General features: G+C 41.9%; 1 protein-coding gene across 30 annotated transcripts in view; it reads right to left on the bottom strand.

Annotated features, from left to right (window-relative positions):
* LOC119979278 (eukaryotic translation initiation factor 4 gamma 3-like) overlaps positions 1–17841 on the bottom strand; it is a 504690-nt gene that overhangs the window by 39456 nt on the left and 447393 nt on the right. For all 30 annotated transcript variants that reach the window (XM_038821282.1, XM_038821283.1, XM_038821288.1 and 27 more), the window contains 2 exons: positions 14847–14940; positions 12205–12295 (listed from right to left, as the gene is read on the bottom strand). In XM_038821282.1, the coding sequence (XP_038677210.1) occupies positions 12205–12295; positions 14847–14940 (185 nt within the window). The remainder of the gene's footprint in view (positions 1–12204; positions 12296–14846; positions 14941–17841) is intronic.

The following is a 17841-nucleotide window of genomic DNA, read 5'->3' as shown; positions in this document are numbered from 1 at the left end:
GTCCCAAATTTCAAGAACCATTCGTGTAAATCCTTTCTGCATACTAGTTAAAGCCTTCACATCCCTTCTAAAATGTGATTCCCAAATTTGGATACAATACCGGTATTTGCTAAATGTTTATCATCATTTCCTTGCTCTCTGTGCCATGATTTAAAGAGCCCAGGATCCCATATGTTTTTAAAACCACTTTCTCAACCTGTTTTGCATATGCACCCCAAGATATCTCTGTTCCTGGGCCCCCTTTAGATTTGTGCTTTTTGGTTTATATTGCCTCTCCATTCACTGAATTTGGAAACCCCCACCCCAATTAAGTATTTTCACTCTCAATTTCTCCTCATCCCAATATATCTCTAACATACTGTAAAGAAAAGAGGAAGAAACTTAATAAAATTTAAAAAAAGTTTTAAACAGTTTATGCATGTTGCTTTTGATGAATTTCTATTAAATATGTGACATTTGCCAATGAAAATAAATGAACAGATACATTCACAGTAACTTCATTGCAGTGTTAATGTAAGCCTACTTGTGACACTAATAAATATTGTTGTTGTTATATGCGTTATACAGTTATGAGAATTAATCAACAGCGAAACAGTACCGCAAACAAAATTCTCTCATTCTCAAATGGGGCCTTCAGCAATGGAAGCACAAGTCTTACTCGGATCCTGTTAAAAATAATGCAGATTTTATAAAATTCTATGGTATATAAGGTGCTCTAGACTTGGCTTAGTACATGTGGAAATAGTGGCAGGTGAGAACAATTCAGCAAGTTGATGCATTACCGAATGTCAAATACTATTTGTGATCCACATCCAAGACACTAATCTCAGTTAGAAGCATTATCTGTGTGCGAAGAAAGGTGGCATTGCCCACTGATAAGGTTCTATCCTGTGGTGATGGGGAAAAAACAAGTGTGCGCGTTGACATAGACTGATACAGCACACCTCCCAGTAGATCGCACAAGAGCTGCACAGATCGAGAACCTAGAATTAGGTCACCTTCCCAGGAATATTATTTGGTGTAAGAACATAAGAAACAGGAGTAGACCATTGAGTTTGTGTCATTCAAAGCGATTGTAACTCATCTTTGGCTTCAACCCCACTTTTAGGCCGACTTCCTACAAATTTGATTCCCCGAGACACCAAAAATCTGTCTATCCCAGCCCTTAAATATGATCAATGATGGGAGCATCCACAACCTTCTTGGGTTGAGAATTCCAAACATTCACGACCCTTTGAGTGAAGAAATTCCTCCTCCGCACAGTCCTAAATGATCAACCTCTTAATCTGAGATTCTGCCCCTGTTCCAGATTCCCTGGGGAAACAACCTCGATGTCTACCCTAACATGTCCCTCCAAAATGTTCTACATTGTCAACGCTATCACCTCTTATTCTTCTAAATTCTACTTAATATAGGGCCCGTTTACTCAAATCTCTCATCACAGGACAACCTTCTCCCCAGGAACCAATTTAACCAACCAACTGGCCCTAATGAATGTATATCCTTCCTTAAATATGGAGACCAAAACGACACAGTATTCCAGGTACGTTCTCATTAGCCCTGGACAATTGTAGCATGATATTTCTAGTCAACAAAAACCTCTCGACACGGTCCCGAAAGTTCCGATCAAAGTCAGAAGTTCCGATTCCAATCAGACAGAAAACTACCCAATTACTTGCACATATAGAAAAGGCTCTGACTTCCAGTAGAGGATCCAATGCACATCTCCCCGAGATAGGAATCCTCACAGACAGCAGCTGAGAATCTGTGCAGAAGCTACCCTCGCCCTTTTTGCAGCACTAGTTTCCATATTCTGGTAAATGTTTAAAGATCCCCAGCTTTTCAGTGTGTTTGCGAATGAGTAGGCAGGTGGTGGGTGCTGGGTGGCTGCTGGGTAAAGTGGGTAAGTGAACCAGGGGATAGCTGGGCCAGAAGACGTTGTCAGGCAGTGGGGCTAATCAGATATCAGGTGGGGGAAAGGGGCAGGATAGTCAGGTGGGTAGTCAGCGTTTTAGTGGGGAATCCAGGGATCAAGAGCATAGTTGGGGGGGGGGGGGGGGGGGGGTTGGAGTTGGTGGGTGTCAAACGGTGAGTTGGGGCATCAGTTCTATAATTACCCCGGAGCTGGTCTAGGATTTTCCTTGTCTAACATTTCCTGGAAATCTATCCAGTTAAGTATGTTAGAACTGTCCAAATTCTCTAACTCTAACTTAGAGTTGAAGAATTTTTTGAAGGGTCCCAGGGAGCAGGAGAATTGTCCATCGGAAGTTTAAACTTGCCGAGCAAGTCTCACCGAGTCATTCCGCAGGATTCTGAAGCACATGTAGGGAGCATGTCTGGTCTCTGGTGATCTGAAGGCTGGAAAATCTGAGCCACACTTCTTTAAGCCTGGCATTTCATAAGCAGGCCTGGAGAAACCAGGAAAATGCTGATGAAGAGATGCTTGTTTATCAGTCATAAAAAGTAAAATCTGCTGAATTAACTAAGTTGAAAGGCCAAAACAAAAGAATGACGGACAACTTTCTGGATGGTGCAAACCCTGGTTTAAACAAAGGCAGCAGAACATAATTGGCTTTTCCGTTTCAAAAGAAACTTCACAGGATGTTGGCTTGTGAATATGGCAAACTAATCCTATCCCCTGAAAAAAGATATAAAAGATTGAACAGATCAGACACCATACTGCAGTCGAAGGACGAAAATCCCACTAATTGTCGGAAGAAGATCTGAGCGAGTGGGAGCGAGAGAGCTAGAACAAGAAAGAGAGAGCGTGCACGAATGAGAGCGAGCCCAGCTGATAATCGGGAGAAGAATCTACAAGCACAGCAGTTGGCCGGGTGACTGTGAAATGAAAGTCGAAGTCCCAGAGGACAATAAGCCCTTTGCGAATGAGCTGGCTGGTGACGATTTAACGCGAGGGTCACCACACCTCAGGCGAGGGTCAAGGTTGAGAAGGATAACCTCAGCCAGGAATTGAACCAACTCTGTTGGTGTTGCTCCGCATCTGATCCAGTCGTCCAGCCAACTGAGCTAACTTCACACTTTTCCACATCATACTCCATTTGCCACCTTGTTGACATCTCAATTAACCAGACCATATATCTTTGCAGCCGCTGTGTCCTCCTCACAGCTTGCATTCACCTAGCTTTGTATTCTCAGCAAACTTAAATATATTATTCCCGGTCTCTTCATTAATATATTAATATAGACTGCAAACAGCAGAGGCCCAATACTGATCCTTGTGGGACTCTTCTAGTCACAGCCTGCCAACTGAAAATACCCCCTTCATCCTTACTCTTTGCTTCCTATCCATTAACCATGCTAATATATTTACCCAACTCCATGAGCCCTTATATCTTGCATATTAGCTTTTTAAGGCACCTTATTGAATGCCTGTTGGAAAACCAAGTATCCTGCATCTACTGATTCCCCTTTATCCACCCTAATTAAATTCTCAAAAAAGCTCCAATAAATTTGTCAAACAGAATTTTCCTTTCATTAAGCCATGTTGACATGTACAAATCATACTGTTTTTCTGAATGCATTGTTGACACTTGCTTAATAAGAAGATTCCAGAATTTCTCTTGACGACTGCAATCAGGCTAACTGGTCTGTAGTTCCCTGGTTTTCTCTCCCTCCTTTCTTGAATAGATATGTTAGATTTTCTCATTTTTAATGTTGGCCATCAGGTCCTGGGATTTGTCAGATTTTAGCCCTTCATGATTCTCTGTACTTCTGCTCTGCTGACAGCAATTACATCCTTATTAGCCCTTTGGTTACTCTCTACTTCTTGTATGTAACTTGTGTCTTTCATAGAGTTTTCATAGAATTTATTTCATAGAAGTTACAGTGCAGAAGGAGGCCATTCAGCCCATCGAGTCTGCACCGGCTCCTGGAAAGAGCACCCCACCCAAGGTTAACACCTCCACCCTAACCCCATAACTCAGTAACCCCACCCAACACCAAGGGCAATTTTGGACACTAAGGGCAATTTATCATGGCCAATTCACCTAACCTGCACATCTTTGGACTGTGGGAGGAAACCGGACCACACGGAGGAAACCCACGCACACACAGACATTGACCCAAGCCGGAATCGAACCTGGGACCTGGAGCTGTGAAGCGATTGTGCTATCCACAATGCTACTGTGTTGCCCTTTCAATGTGAAGATGCCACTGTCAAGATGGACACAAAATATTTGACCAACGTCTCTGCCATTTCCCATGATAATTTATCCTGTCTCTGCTTTTTAAAAATAAATTTTGAGTACCCAATTCATTTATTTCCAATTAAGGGGCAATTTAGCATGGCCAATCCACCTAGCTTGCACATTTTTGAGTTGTGGAGGCGAAGCCCACACAAACACGGGGAGAATGTACAAACTCCACACAGACAGTGATCCAGAGCCGGGATCGATCCTGGGATCTCGGCACCGTGAGGCCACAGTGCTAACCCACTGCACCACTGTGCTGCCCCTGCCTCTACTTTTAAGGGACCATTCTTTAACTACTCTCTTCCTTTATATACATATATATATATCACACTTATAAAAGCTCTTACAATCAGTTTTTATATTCTGGACTAGTTTACTCTCGTATTCTATGTTTTTGCCCTTTCTATCAGCCTTTTGGTGGTCGTTGCTGGTTTCAAAAACATTCCAAATCCTGAGGTTCATCACTATTCTTTGCGAGATTAAATGCCTCTTTTTTAATCTAACACTATACTTAACTGCTTCGTAAACCAAGTTACAGATGATTTACAGTTTCTAGCTGAGTTTTTGTTTTTCAATAGAATATAGTTTTGTTGAATTGTTTCTTTAAGTGCTTCCTATTATTTATTGACCTCAATATATTTTAGTCTATTTACCCAATCAACTGTATTCAGCATTCCTTTCATTCCTATGTAATTGGCTCCATTTAAGTTTACGATTCTCACTCGGCACTCAAATACATCACTCTCAAATTTAATATAGAATTCAATTGTCTTATGATCACTACTTCCCAGCAGATATTTTACAATGAGTTTACTCATTAGCTTTGTCTCATTACAAATACCAGATTTAAAATTGCCATATCCTTCATTGGTTCTACAATGTATTGCTCCAGGAGGTGGCCATGAAATCATTCAACAAACCCATCTTCTACACTACCTATACCAATTTGTTTGCTCAAGTCTTTAAGATTAAAGTCTTTTGTTGCCTTTGTTATATATGCTCCAATAATTTCTTGTTTAATGCTTTGTTGAACAGTATCACCATGTTCGGGGGCTATAAACTACTGCTACCAGCTTTTCCGAATCTCCATCCATTCTGAAGGCTACTTCCTGATAAAGAGCCTTTAATTTTATTTCTGAACTAATAATCCCTGCATGGACCTTCTGGCTGATCTGATGCAGTGCTACAGTTAGACTCTCTGTCCCTACTGTGCTTTTCTTTAGGCGCATCACTACATTGTTCTTTTGCCTTTATTTTTCTCTTTGGATTTCTAATTCTCCCTTCACCAGACTACCCCTACCTGTTCCCCCCCCCCCCCCCCCCCCCCCCCCACTGTGCCCCACCACCGTTAGTCCTCTCTAAAGCTCTAGTTATATGATTTCCCCCAGGACCCTGGTCCCAGCCTGGTTTAAGTTCAGCTTAAACCAGAAGAGCTCCTTCTTTCCTGAGCACAAAAAGAAACCTCTGCTTCCCACACCACTCTGAGCCACATGTATGAGGAGAGGAGGAGAAATAAATGAAGAAAAACAACAAGCACATAAACCATTGTCCTCAGTAAATACCAAGAGCCCAGAAAGGGAAAACACTGCAGGTGGTGAAAATCCAAAATAAAAACAGAAAATGTTAGAAACATTCAACAGTTCAGCAGTATTTGACTGGGCAGGTTAATGGTTTCTCTCTTCATAGATGCTGGGTGGCCTGAGTATTCCCAGTATTTTTAAATTAGCCTTTATATAACATGCTTCTATCTGCTTCCGATATATTCTGCCATCTGTCAGGTTGACAAAGTCTGTCGCACACTGATAATATCTGTCCCTGTTGTAGAAAGCTGTATTGAGCAAATAACTAAAAATCTACATATGTATTAGTACCACTGATTGCAATCATAATAGCTCAATGTCAAACTGCACAGCTTCTGCTGTAGACCAACCAAGGCAGCACTTCACTTTCCAAGCTCTTTCTGTTACAAAAGTGCACAGTTCTCATCCCATCTGTCACATCTAAAATTGCCTATCTTGTCCCAGCTGTAACTGAGACTCACTCTCATACGAGCTCCTGATGTACTGACGAAACAACCTGGGCAAAATTGTATTACAAATTAGTACTCCATAAATTGGCTCAGTGTCAATTTTCCAGTTATCAAAACGTAGTATTAGAGTCATAGAGGTTTACAGCATGGAAACAGGCCCTTCAGCCCAACTTGTCCATGCCGCCCAGTTTTTACCACTAAGCTAGTCCCAAATGCCCGCATTTGGCCTGAATCCGTCTATACCCATCTTCCCCATATAACTGTCTAAATGCTTTTTAAAAGACAAAATTGTACCCGCCTCTACTACTGCCTCTCGCAGCTCGTTCCAGACATTCACCACCCTGTGAGAGAAAAAATTGCCCCTCTGGACCCTTTTGTATCTCTCCCCTTAAACCTATGCCGTCTAGTTTTAGACTCCCCTACCTTTGGGAAAAGATGTTGACTATCTATCTACCTTATCTATGCCTCTCATTATTTTATAGACCTCTATAAGATCACCCCTAAGCCTCCTACGCTCCAGGGAAAAAAAGTCCCAGTCTATCCAGCCACTCCTTATAACTCAAACCATCAAGTCGCAGTAGCATTCTAGTAAATCTTTTCTGCACTCTTTCTAGTTTAATAATATCCTTTCTATAATATGGTGACCAGAACTGGACACAGTATTCCAAGTGTGGCCTTACTAATGTCTTGTACAACTTCAGCAAGACGTCCAACCTCCTGTATTGAATGTTCAGACCAATGAAATCAAGCATGCCGAATGTCTTCTTCGCCACCCTGTCCACCTGTGACTCTATTTTCAAGGAGCTATGAACCTGTACTCCTAGATCTCTTTGTTCTATAACTCTCCCCAACACACTACCATTAACTGAGTTGGTCTTGTCCCAATTCGATCTACCAAAATGCATCACCTCACATTTATCTAAATTATACTCCATCTGCCATTCATCGACCCACTGGTCCAATTGATCAGGATCCCGTTGCAATCCTAGATAACCTTCTCCACTGTCCACTATGCCACCAATTTTGGTGTCACTTGCAAACTTACTAACCATGCCTCCTAAATTCTCATCCAAATCATTAATATGCATCCCTGAGGCACACCACTGGTCACAGGCCGCCGGTTTGAAAAACAATCCTCTACAACCACCCTTTGTCTTCTGTCGTCAGGCCAATTTTGTATCCAATTGGCTACCTCACCCTGGATCCAGTGAGATTTAACCGGATGCAATAGCCTACCACGCGGTACCTTGTCAAAGGCCTTGCTAAAGTCCATGTAGACAATGCCGAATGTACTGCCCTCATCTACCTTCTTGGTTACACCTTCAAAAAATTCTGTGAGACATGATTTTCCACTCAAAGCCATGCTGACTGTCCCAAATCAGTCCTTGCCTTTCTAAATGCCTCTCTATCCTGTCTCTCAGAATACTTCGTAACAACTTATCCACTACAGACATTAGGCTCACCGGTCTGTATTTCCCAGGCTTTTCCCTGCAGCCCTTCTTAAACAAAGGCACAACATTTGCTACCCTCCAATTTTCAGGCACCTCACCTGTGGCTATCGACGATTCAAATATCTCTGCTCGGGGATCCGCAATTTCCTCCCTAGCCTCCCATAATGTCCTGAGATACATTTCATCAGTCCCTGAGGATTTATCTACCTTGATGCACTTTAAGACTTACAGCACCTCCTCCTCTGTAATTTTTTTAAAAATATTTTTATTGGCTTTTCTCATATTTATAAACAGTTGTTATTTAAATACATTACATTTTTCTTGCCCGCACTCATATGCTTTATTTTACACAGAGGTTTATTTTGTCCTTCGTTTGACTAACTGTATGTATATTTGGCTGCCCTCTGGATTGGTCTATGATATCCTCTCCTTCCTCCTCCTCCTCCCCCCACCTCCATTGGTTTCAGCACCCTTCCTCTTCTCTTGTGGTTTCCCCATTCCCCCCCCCCCCCCCCCCCACCCCTCCCCGGGTTGCGCAGTCCTTTGGTTCTTCACCTTTTTTTCCCCCTGGCTTACTCCTCGTTGCTGGCCTCAAACAGGTTTCGGAACAGGCCGACGAACTGCCCCCAAGTATCCAGGAAGCTTGCCCCTGACCCTCGGATGGCGTACTTAATCTTCTCCAGGTGGAGAAATTCCGAGAGGTCAGCGAGAGCCAGTCTGCAGCTTTGGGTGGTGCTGCCGATCGCCAGCCGAGCAGGATTCTCCAGCGTGCGATTAGGGAAGCGAAAGCAAGGGCGTTGGCCCCCTTCCCCATGTGTAGCTCTGGCTGCTCCGATACCTCGAAGATTGCCACTATTGGGCATGGCTTCACCCTCACCCCCACAACCTTGGACATTGCTTCGGAGAAGGCTGTCCAGAACCCAGCAAGCTTGGGGCAAGCCCAAAACATGTGGGTATGGTTGGCCGGGCCCCTCTGGCACCGTTCACATTTGTCCTCCACCTACGAGAAGAACCTGCTCATTCGGGTTCTGGTCAGGTGCGCTCTGTGCACCACTGTGAGCTGCATTAGACTTAGCCTTGCGCAGGAGGAGGTGGAGCTCACCCTGCTCAGTGCTTCGCTCCAGTGTCCCCATCCCAGCTGTCCTCAGTTCGTCCTCCCATTTTTGTCTGGTCCCCTCTTCTGTAATATGTACACTCCTCAAGACATTACTATTTATTTCCCCAAGTTCCTTAACATCCATGCCTTTCCCAACAGTAAATACCGATGAAAAATATTCATTTTGGATCTCATCCATCTCGCGTGGATCTGCACATAGATGTCCTTGTAGGTCTTTAAGTGGCCCTACTCGCTCCCTCTCTTTTGCCCTTCATGTCTTTGTAGAAGCTCTGTTTCTCCTTTGCCTTATCTGCAAAAGCAATCTCATGTCCCCCTTTTACCCTCCTGATTTCTCTCTTAACTCTACTCCGACAATCTCTATACTCTTCAAGGAATACACTTGATCCCAGCTGCCTGTGCATATCATATGCCTCCTTCTTTTTGATCAGATTCATCCAGGGTCCCCTATTTCTACCGGCCTTGCCCGTCACTCTAAAAGGAACGTGTTTACCCTGAACCCTGGTTGACACACTTTTGAATGCCTTCCACTTACCAGCCGTCCCTTTGCCTGCCAACAGACTCTCCCAATCAACGTCCTGTCTAATACCATCAAAATTGGCCTTTTGTAATTGAAAATATGGAAGTCTGGCATTATCTGGTCTGAGAGAAACATGAGGATACAGGGAAAGATCCCACGAAGGGTTAACAGCAGCTGCAAAGAGCAGGATTATAAAATGCAGATTCCTTCTCCCAAACAGGTTTAGCAAACAAATAGGATTTTTGTATGAAGTTAAAAACAATGACTCACACTTTCATTGAAATTAATATTCTTAGTAAGCATCTGGAAAAGTATGGACGAGGGTTTCAGTTGAGTTAGGTGATAAATGTAAACCTTTCAAGTTATAACCAAGTGGATTTTTAGCATTATGCTAAAAGTAATGATTCACACCTTCACTGAAGTAAAATCAGCAGATAGAAAAGAATGACTAGGGGGACAAATATATAGACGTGAAGCTCTGCTGACATCAGGTAAATTAAAAGAAAATTGGAGACCATCAGTCTACGAGAAACATAATTTAAAGCCAAAATCAAAGTCAAAATTATGAGCTGGGGACACAATTGGAAAATAAAACTATAGAAATGACAGGGATCAAAATTCACACGTCTATTGAAATCAAAGCATTTTTGAACATCACAGAGGACACAATATAAACAGACCAGAGAGGTGAGGTCAACTCAAAATGAATACTTAGTTGTATTAGAACGTTTAGATCAAAGATACTTTTTATAATCCAAGTGAAATAAAGATTACTTTATGATAAAGCCATAAAAACTTAATAACCATTAGAAAGAGAATATAAACTCAGAGACCAGAGCAGGAACTACCAGAACTCAGAAAGAACTGAGAGAGAACTGAGAGAACTGAGAGAGACCTGAGAGAGACCTGAGAGAGACCTGAGAGAGACCTGAGAGAGACCTGAGAGAGACCTGAGAGAGAACTCAGAGAGAACTCAGAGAGAACTCAGAGAGAACTCAGAGAGAACTCAAAGAGAACAAGAATCTTCCTCGGTGATGGGACAAGCAGCATCTGAAGACCGAGCAGCCCAGAGAAGCGAGCAGAAGACCAAAAGTTAAAGAAAACTGATTGTCAAGAGAGACTTGAAAGTCTGCAACTGGTCCGAACAAGAAAATATCTTTTTTACCTTTCTGTAGTTATTCCCTTTTAACTTGAAAATAAAGTTAAGTTCAAATTGATAACCTGAAAGAGTGGTTATTATTTTCTTTAGAAAGTTTACTTTACTTAGGAAGCCGGACCCGTGTGTAAGCTACTAAGTGTTAAGTAAATAAAATTCTTCTATGAAGATACGGGTTATGCCGGGGGATAACTTGAAACATTAGTTTGACCCGAATAGCACCTGCTTAAGTCTGCATAGGAGTCAGGGAGTTTGAATCCCTGCTCACCAGTTAGAATATATTGACCCTTTTCTGGTATAGGGGGAAATTCTAAGAATAGTGGTGAGGTAAAAACTACACCTTGCCCCAAATTAGAATTTTAACATTTGGGCCAGACCTACCTTTCTCCATAAATAATCTTTAAACTAATGGAATTATGGTCACTGGTCCCGAAGTGATCCCTCACTAACACTTCTGCCACCTGCCCTCCCTTATTTCCCAAGAGGAGGTCAGGTTTTGCCCTCTCTCTAGTCAGGCCACCCACATACTGAATGAGAAATTCCTCCCGAGTACATTCAACAAATTTCTCTCCAACTAAGTCCCTAATGCTATGGCTGTCCCAGTCAATGTTGGGAAAGTTGAAGTCCCCAACTATTACCACCCTATTTTTCTTGCAGCTATCTGTAATATCCTTACGTATTTACTCCTCAACTTCCCACTAACTATTTGGGGGCTTGTAGAACAATCCTATTAAAGTGATTCCATCCTTTTCATTTTTCAGTTCTACCCATATAGACTCAGTGGGCGAACCCTGAGATATATCCCCACTCAGTACTGCCGCGATATTCTCCCCGATCAAAAACGCAACTCCCCTTCCTCTCTTCCCTCCTGTTCTGTCCTTCCGATAGCATCTGTACCCTGGAACATTGAGCTGCCAGTCCTGCCCCTCCCGTCGCCATGTTTCAGAAATAGCTGTAATATCCCAGTCCCAAGTACTCATCTATGTCCTGAATTCATCTGCCTTGCCCGTCAGGCCTCTTGCAATGAAATAAAAGCAGTTTAATCTGGATTTCCTTTGCTCTCTGGCCTGTTGTCTCAGACCATCTGTCCGGTCATGTTTTGTACACTCTCCGTGTTTTATTTCTCTTAGCCTTACTGGACCCATTCAGGGATTTCCACAGTCTCTGTACTCTGGCCCTTTCTGATTTTTTACTTTGGTTTCTTGGAGTTCAATTTCAGAAAGCAATTTTTTTTGCCTTGGCTCATTCGGAAAAGGGAAAAGCTCAGAGAGCGTCTTTGCAATTGGCTTCCAAATGGCCTACACTAGAGTGAGGCCAAGAACACATGGGAGTTTGTTTTACAAATTAGTCAGCTTGGCATTGCTGTCCTGAAGTCAAAATACTGCAGATAATGGAAATCAAAATTAAAAGCAGATAATGCTGAAATCACTCCAGTCAGGCAGCAAGGAAGAAGATTGGTAAACATTTCATGTGGATGACCTCTGGTCAGCATCATACATGTTGTCTGACCCGCGAAGTGGTTCCTGCATTTCAGATTTTATTTTCCTCTTGAAGCATAGATTTACTTCATATGCAGCACCAGGCACAAACTACAGAATAAATAAATCCAAAACAAAATAAAAACAATCTTAAAGGTTAAGTGAGCAACAGTTCTGGTACACTGTATTGGAAACTTACCAAAGAAAAATGCAAGATTACCTTCATTAGCTTCAACCGCACTCACCTAGGTAGTGTCCTACGTGTATCTGAATCAGAGGGAGGGGTAGACTGCTGTAGTACAGAGAATCTATTCAAACTTGTCGTCCGTGGCAATTCTGAAATAAAACATTGAGCTTTATGCTATCTAGGCTTAACGTGGAGGCTTTAAAGAATTAACTTGCATTTATCTATCACTCCGATGCATAATCAGGATGTTCTGAAGTGCATCACACCCAGCAAAGTCACTTATGTAAGCAAGCATAGCAGTCAATTTTGACATCGAAATCCCAAAACATCGAACAAGATGGTCAGTCTTTTTTTGATAGGATTGGCTGAGGAGATAAATGCTGGCCAGGCCACTTGGAAAATGTTAAATTTAAATTTTCCCTCAAATTGGCCATGGGATCTTGCATGCTTTCTTCAGCAGGACTTATTTTTAACATTTAAACAGAAAGAAGGCACCTCCAACCATGCAGCACTCCTTCAGGGTGTCACTGAATATCTGCTTAGATCGCATTCTTAAGCACGGGAATCAACTGTTCGCAATGAAATACAGGAAGACAAACAGGTTTGTCGAGCAAGCGGATAAATGGCAATTAAATGCATTGTGAAGAAGTGTAAAGAGGTTAATTTCGTAAGGAAAAATAAGGAGCTTGGAAGGTAAGAAATCAAATGGGGTACAGCAGCAAAGATCTGCGAATATAGACAGAGAAAAATTTAATTTCCACCATCTCTAAGAAACCAATTTCTTGCACATTAATTAAGGTCAACGAGTTCAATAATTTGGAACAAAAATAAATTTTGCCCCCGAAAAAATTACTTTTGATAGGATTTGTGATTTATGATCCTTCTTATTGGAAAATTAATTTTAGTTAACCTGCATTCTTGTTGGTCAGATTGGGATATTTTCAAAACGCAATGATAAGATCAACCACAAGGTTAGTTTCCGGTCAGCGAAATGGCAAACCAGAAATGAAGTTTCTCTCAGGGCACAGCAGAAAGCACAGGTGCACGCCTGGGTTAAGGCCGTTTGCTTTTAGTTAAATTAGGGTCTTTAAAGTAATATATAAACACACAGTACGAGAAAAACTCAGCAGGTCTGGCAGCATCTGTAGAGACAGAAACAGAGTTACCATAGGATCCAATATGAAGTTAGAAATGTGATGAGTTCTATGGTGTAAAAGGTGGTGGTGAAGGGAGTTGGGGGGGGAGGGGGGGTTGGGGGGGTTGGGGGGAGGAGAGGTTCAGGGATAGGTTAGAGGGCAGGAGAGATTAACTGGCAAAGATGTTATAAAACAAAGGCAAAAGGAGTGGTAATGGTTATAGAAAAGAAACAAAGCATTGATCCAAGTAAGTATTAAATAAAGGTAGCACAGTGGTTAGCACTGTTGCTTCACAGCACCAGGTTCCTTGATTTGATTCCCGGCTTGGGTTACTGTCTGTGCAGAGTCTGCACGTTCTCCCAATGGCTGCGTGGGTTTCCTCCGGGTGCTCCGGTTTCCTCCCACAGTTCGAAGATGTGCAGGTTAGGTGGATTGGCTATTCTAAATTGCCCTTAGTGTGCAAAAAGGTTGGGTGGGGTTACTGGGTTACAGGGATGAGATGGAGATGTGGGTTTAAGGAAGGTGCACTTGGGGGTGGCATGTATGCAGTGGTTAGCACTGGGTCTGTGGCGCTGAGGACCCGGGTTTGAATCCTGGTCCTGGGTCACAGTCCAAGTGGTGTTTGCACATTCTCCCCATGTCTGTGTGGGTTTCACCCCCACAACCCAAAGATGTGCTGGTTAGGTGGACTGGCCACGCTAAATTGACCCTTAATTGGAAAAGAAAAATAATTGGCTATTCTAAATTTATAAAAAGGCAAGGAGGGTGCCCTTTCCAAGGGCCTCCTTCTGCACTGTAAATTCTAAACACAGCTCCTGAAAGCAAAGACATGAAAACAACATACAGACTGGCATTTGACAAAAACAAAAGATTCAAAATGGAGGACACAGTTAATGGACTGAAGTTGTTGAACTAAACTTTGAGACCAGAAGGCTATGAGCGCCCAAAACGAAGATGAGCTGGTGTTACTCCAGTTTGTGTTGCGTTTCATTGGAAAACCACAGCAGGCCAAGGACAAAAATGTGAGCACCAAAGCATATGAAAGAAACCGAAAAGCTAGGATCATGCTGGAGGACTGATTGGAGGTGTTCCACAAAGCAGACCACCCATTCTGTGTTTGGTATTTCCAATGTAGAGGATCAGATTGTGAGCAGCAAATACTGTATATTAAATTGAAAGAAGCACAAGCGCTGTTTCACTTGGAAGCAGTGTTTGGGGCCTCAAACAATGAGAGATGAGTTTAAAGGTGTTGCACCTCCTGCAATTGCATTACAAGGTGTCTGTGGGAAGGGGATGAGGCATTGAGGGGGTTAGATGAATACTACTTGAAAACAGTAGTGATCTGTACAGAATTTTGTTCTCTTTAATTTGGTTTTCAAGCGTTTGAAAGATCCTGTTGGAAATAAGTTCTTAACCAGCCAATAGTCAGCACTGTGATTATGAGACTAGAGAGGTATGTTGGAAAAAATTATAACCTCAACCGTCAAAGACAGATTTACAAATAATATGTGAAAAACAATCACAATGAAAAGATGGAGAAACAAGTACCATTTATTTAACTTACCAGGTTCATTAGTTTTCACTCCTCCACTGCTGCCCTTACCCCAGCTGCCTAATCTGCAGCCTGGACCCAATTGAATTTTATCATCAGTGGCAGGCTAAGGGACAGAATAAAGCAAAAGAACACTTTCAAAATTTTGTGAAGCAAGATCGCGATGGTGATAATACTGAACAGGCCAAAATACTTGCATGCTCCGTCACTCCTCTTTTCTCTGCATACTTTTCAAACACAATTCTTAAACCTATGAACTGTTCCACCACTTTCATGGGATTAGTTTCCAAAGTGCTGCTGCGAGCTCACAACAGCTGTGATTCTGCTACTCGCGTAAAGCCAAAAGGGTTGCTCCTTCTAACAATTAAATATTCACTGTCCTACTGCTTAGTGGACTGACTTTGTGCAATACTACACCTTACAGACCAAGGAGGTCTCAGGTTCAAACATAGGTCTGGTGCTAAATTAGGTATCAATTGGAATAGCAGCAGGTTTGCTACTATTGCTCAGTGAGATGTAAAAAGAAATAGTCTCAGTTCCTGCTTCTGACCCCTGCTATGAAGTACACATTCTTGGGGCAGGTTGGAGCTTGGCTGCAGTGGCTTACCGATACTCCTCTGGGCTCCTGAAATTTTTGCAACGACATGCTTACATGTGCCAACACTTCCAAGAAAATTGGAAGAAAATGGACAAAACTTCATCCTGACTGCAGTTATGGTTCCATTCATTCAAACTTCACAACATGAATCACACATTAATTGGCATATCCCAAAACACAAACCACATATTAATTAACAGATCCCTTAACTGGAACCAGCAGCTAATTAGACCATAAGAGGAACAGTCTCGTAGTAAACATGGATTTAATCCATGAGCTCACACGTATTAATAATTACAACTTGGATCTCATTTTTAATAAGTAAAAGGTTTCAAATTTTAAAAACAGATTGTGGCGACATATACGGACTTGGTTATCTCTGGGACACAAGGCTTTGATAAACGCTAAAACTATCACAGTGTGGAAATCAACTTGCTTATAGTGCAAGATGATAACTACCTGACAATCTGTCAAGAGATTTAGTTGCATCTGGGACAAAATTGATCACCAAGTATATTTTTCAAATTCATTTTGTGCTTTTAGAAAATGATTGTACATAAGGTGGTAGATTATGTTTTAAAGACCATATGGTAACCAAGAATGGAATCTGTAGACACAAATAATTCATTTAATTTAGCAAACCTACAGAAAGAGCTCATTATCAACATGCTTGAAACATGTCTATAGAGGGAATTCCCTTTCTTCTCCGAGTAGGGACTACATGGAATAAATTTCCAACTAAATCATTTGCTGCTGGGTTAACTAAATCCTTCAAAGCAGATTGGTGAACATCTGGTTCGGAAAGGCACCAAAGGGTTAGTTAGGCAAGTACAGGCAGGATGGCTGAATGGTTTGCTGTATGATGGTTCTTGAGTTGATGGAGCCACTGGAACTTTTACACAAAGGAAAATAACCATTTAAGCGTTGGGTGCAAGGATGCACAGGCAATTTGAAGGCTCAGCTGATTTGCCATTGGAAAGCAGCAAGGTGCTTATGGATTCTTCTCGAAAGACCTCCTTCTGCGCTGTAACATTTCTATGCCTCTGTAAAGTTGGGTTTGATGCCAAAATGAGAATAGCTGTACCTGCCTTATGGAAGCACCAGGCACGACACTTTTTGTGGCATTTTGGTCCATTTACCATGTTATTACTTTTTTTTCTTTAAAAATTGCCCGGCTTGCAAACATGCACTACTTTGACCCCTTCTCCAATTCTTCCTTCCAATGGTTTGCTGAAGTTATCTGCACTCTCAAAATTTCAATGTTCTGGTGCTCATCAATACAGGCTTAATTTAGGATTATTTAGAAACGAAGGTTGAGGGAAATAAGCATTTCTCTGTCTTTTTCCACCAGTGTAACGAGTAAAATAATTTAAAGTCCTGAAGCACCCAATGGGCCCGAGGTGGTCATGAATGCACCATGCTTTTGTGGTAGGTTTCAAATTAATGCCAAAATTAAAATCTGTACCGTAATTAATCAGTGAATTAGCCGTAACTGTTGAAGAATGCCAAGTTTCTTTCCCTTTGGGACCAGGGATTGAATCCGGCTCAGGCCAATAACACACAATTCTCATACCTTTGTCTGAAAGGATGTGATGCAAAACTGTTTAAATAGTCTCAACCCAATTTTCTTGCAACTGTGATTTCTGAAGGACAGACAATCTCGCTGTTAAGAGGAGCAGTGAGTGATTCCCATGGAAAAAATTCACAGTTGCAGGGACTCACTCTTTGAGAATTTATTTGCTCATGGGGTTTGGCAAAGTTAGCATTTATTGCCCATCTCTAATTGCCCTTTAAATGGAGGTGGTGAGTCACTATCTTGAGCTGCTGCAGCCACATGGTGTAGATACACCCAAAGTGATGTTAGGGAGGGAGTTCCATGATTTAAGCATTTTAACTTCTGCTACACTTGCAAGTAGTGCTCAATAGTGACAGTGGCAGCAAAAATGTCAATTCTCCAGCACTTGCATTTCTCATTGGAATATTACAAAAAGATTCACTATCAAACACAAATTAAATCACCATGACTGCAGTTGATTTTATTGGACTGACCTGTCGGATTTGGATCAAAATAATTTTTTGGCCATGCTACAGTTTAATCTCATTTGTGCATACTTTTCTGGGCATTAACCAGCAATAGGAATCACGTACTTGCTTTCTCATCCGCTCCCTTTTCCCAACCCATTAAAAAACCCAAGACATTAATCTTGCTCATCCAACTGCCAGAGCAAATTTGCCATGCAAGTCTTTCGATCAAAGAGGAGTAATCAGTTGGGTTACAAGGACAAAATTGGGATTCTGCAGCTCTTCAACAGGCTGCATTTTCTGTGACCCAACTTTCTTCATTCTTTTCTCATTTCTTTTTATCAATTTCCTTTTCAATTACCTCTCAGTGATATAGACACTGCTTCT

This window comes from Scyliorhinus canicula, chromosome 16, assembly GCF_902713615.1.
Source record: "Scyliorhinus canicula chromosome 16, sScyCan1.1, whole genome shotgun sequence".
NCBI lineage: Eukaryota > Metazoa > Chordata > Chondrichthyes > Carcharhiniformes > Scyliorhinidae > Scyliorhinus > Scyliorhinus canicula.
This window is presented reverse-complemented; position numbering and strand designations above follow the sequence as displayed.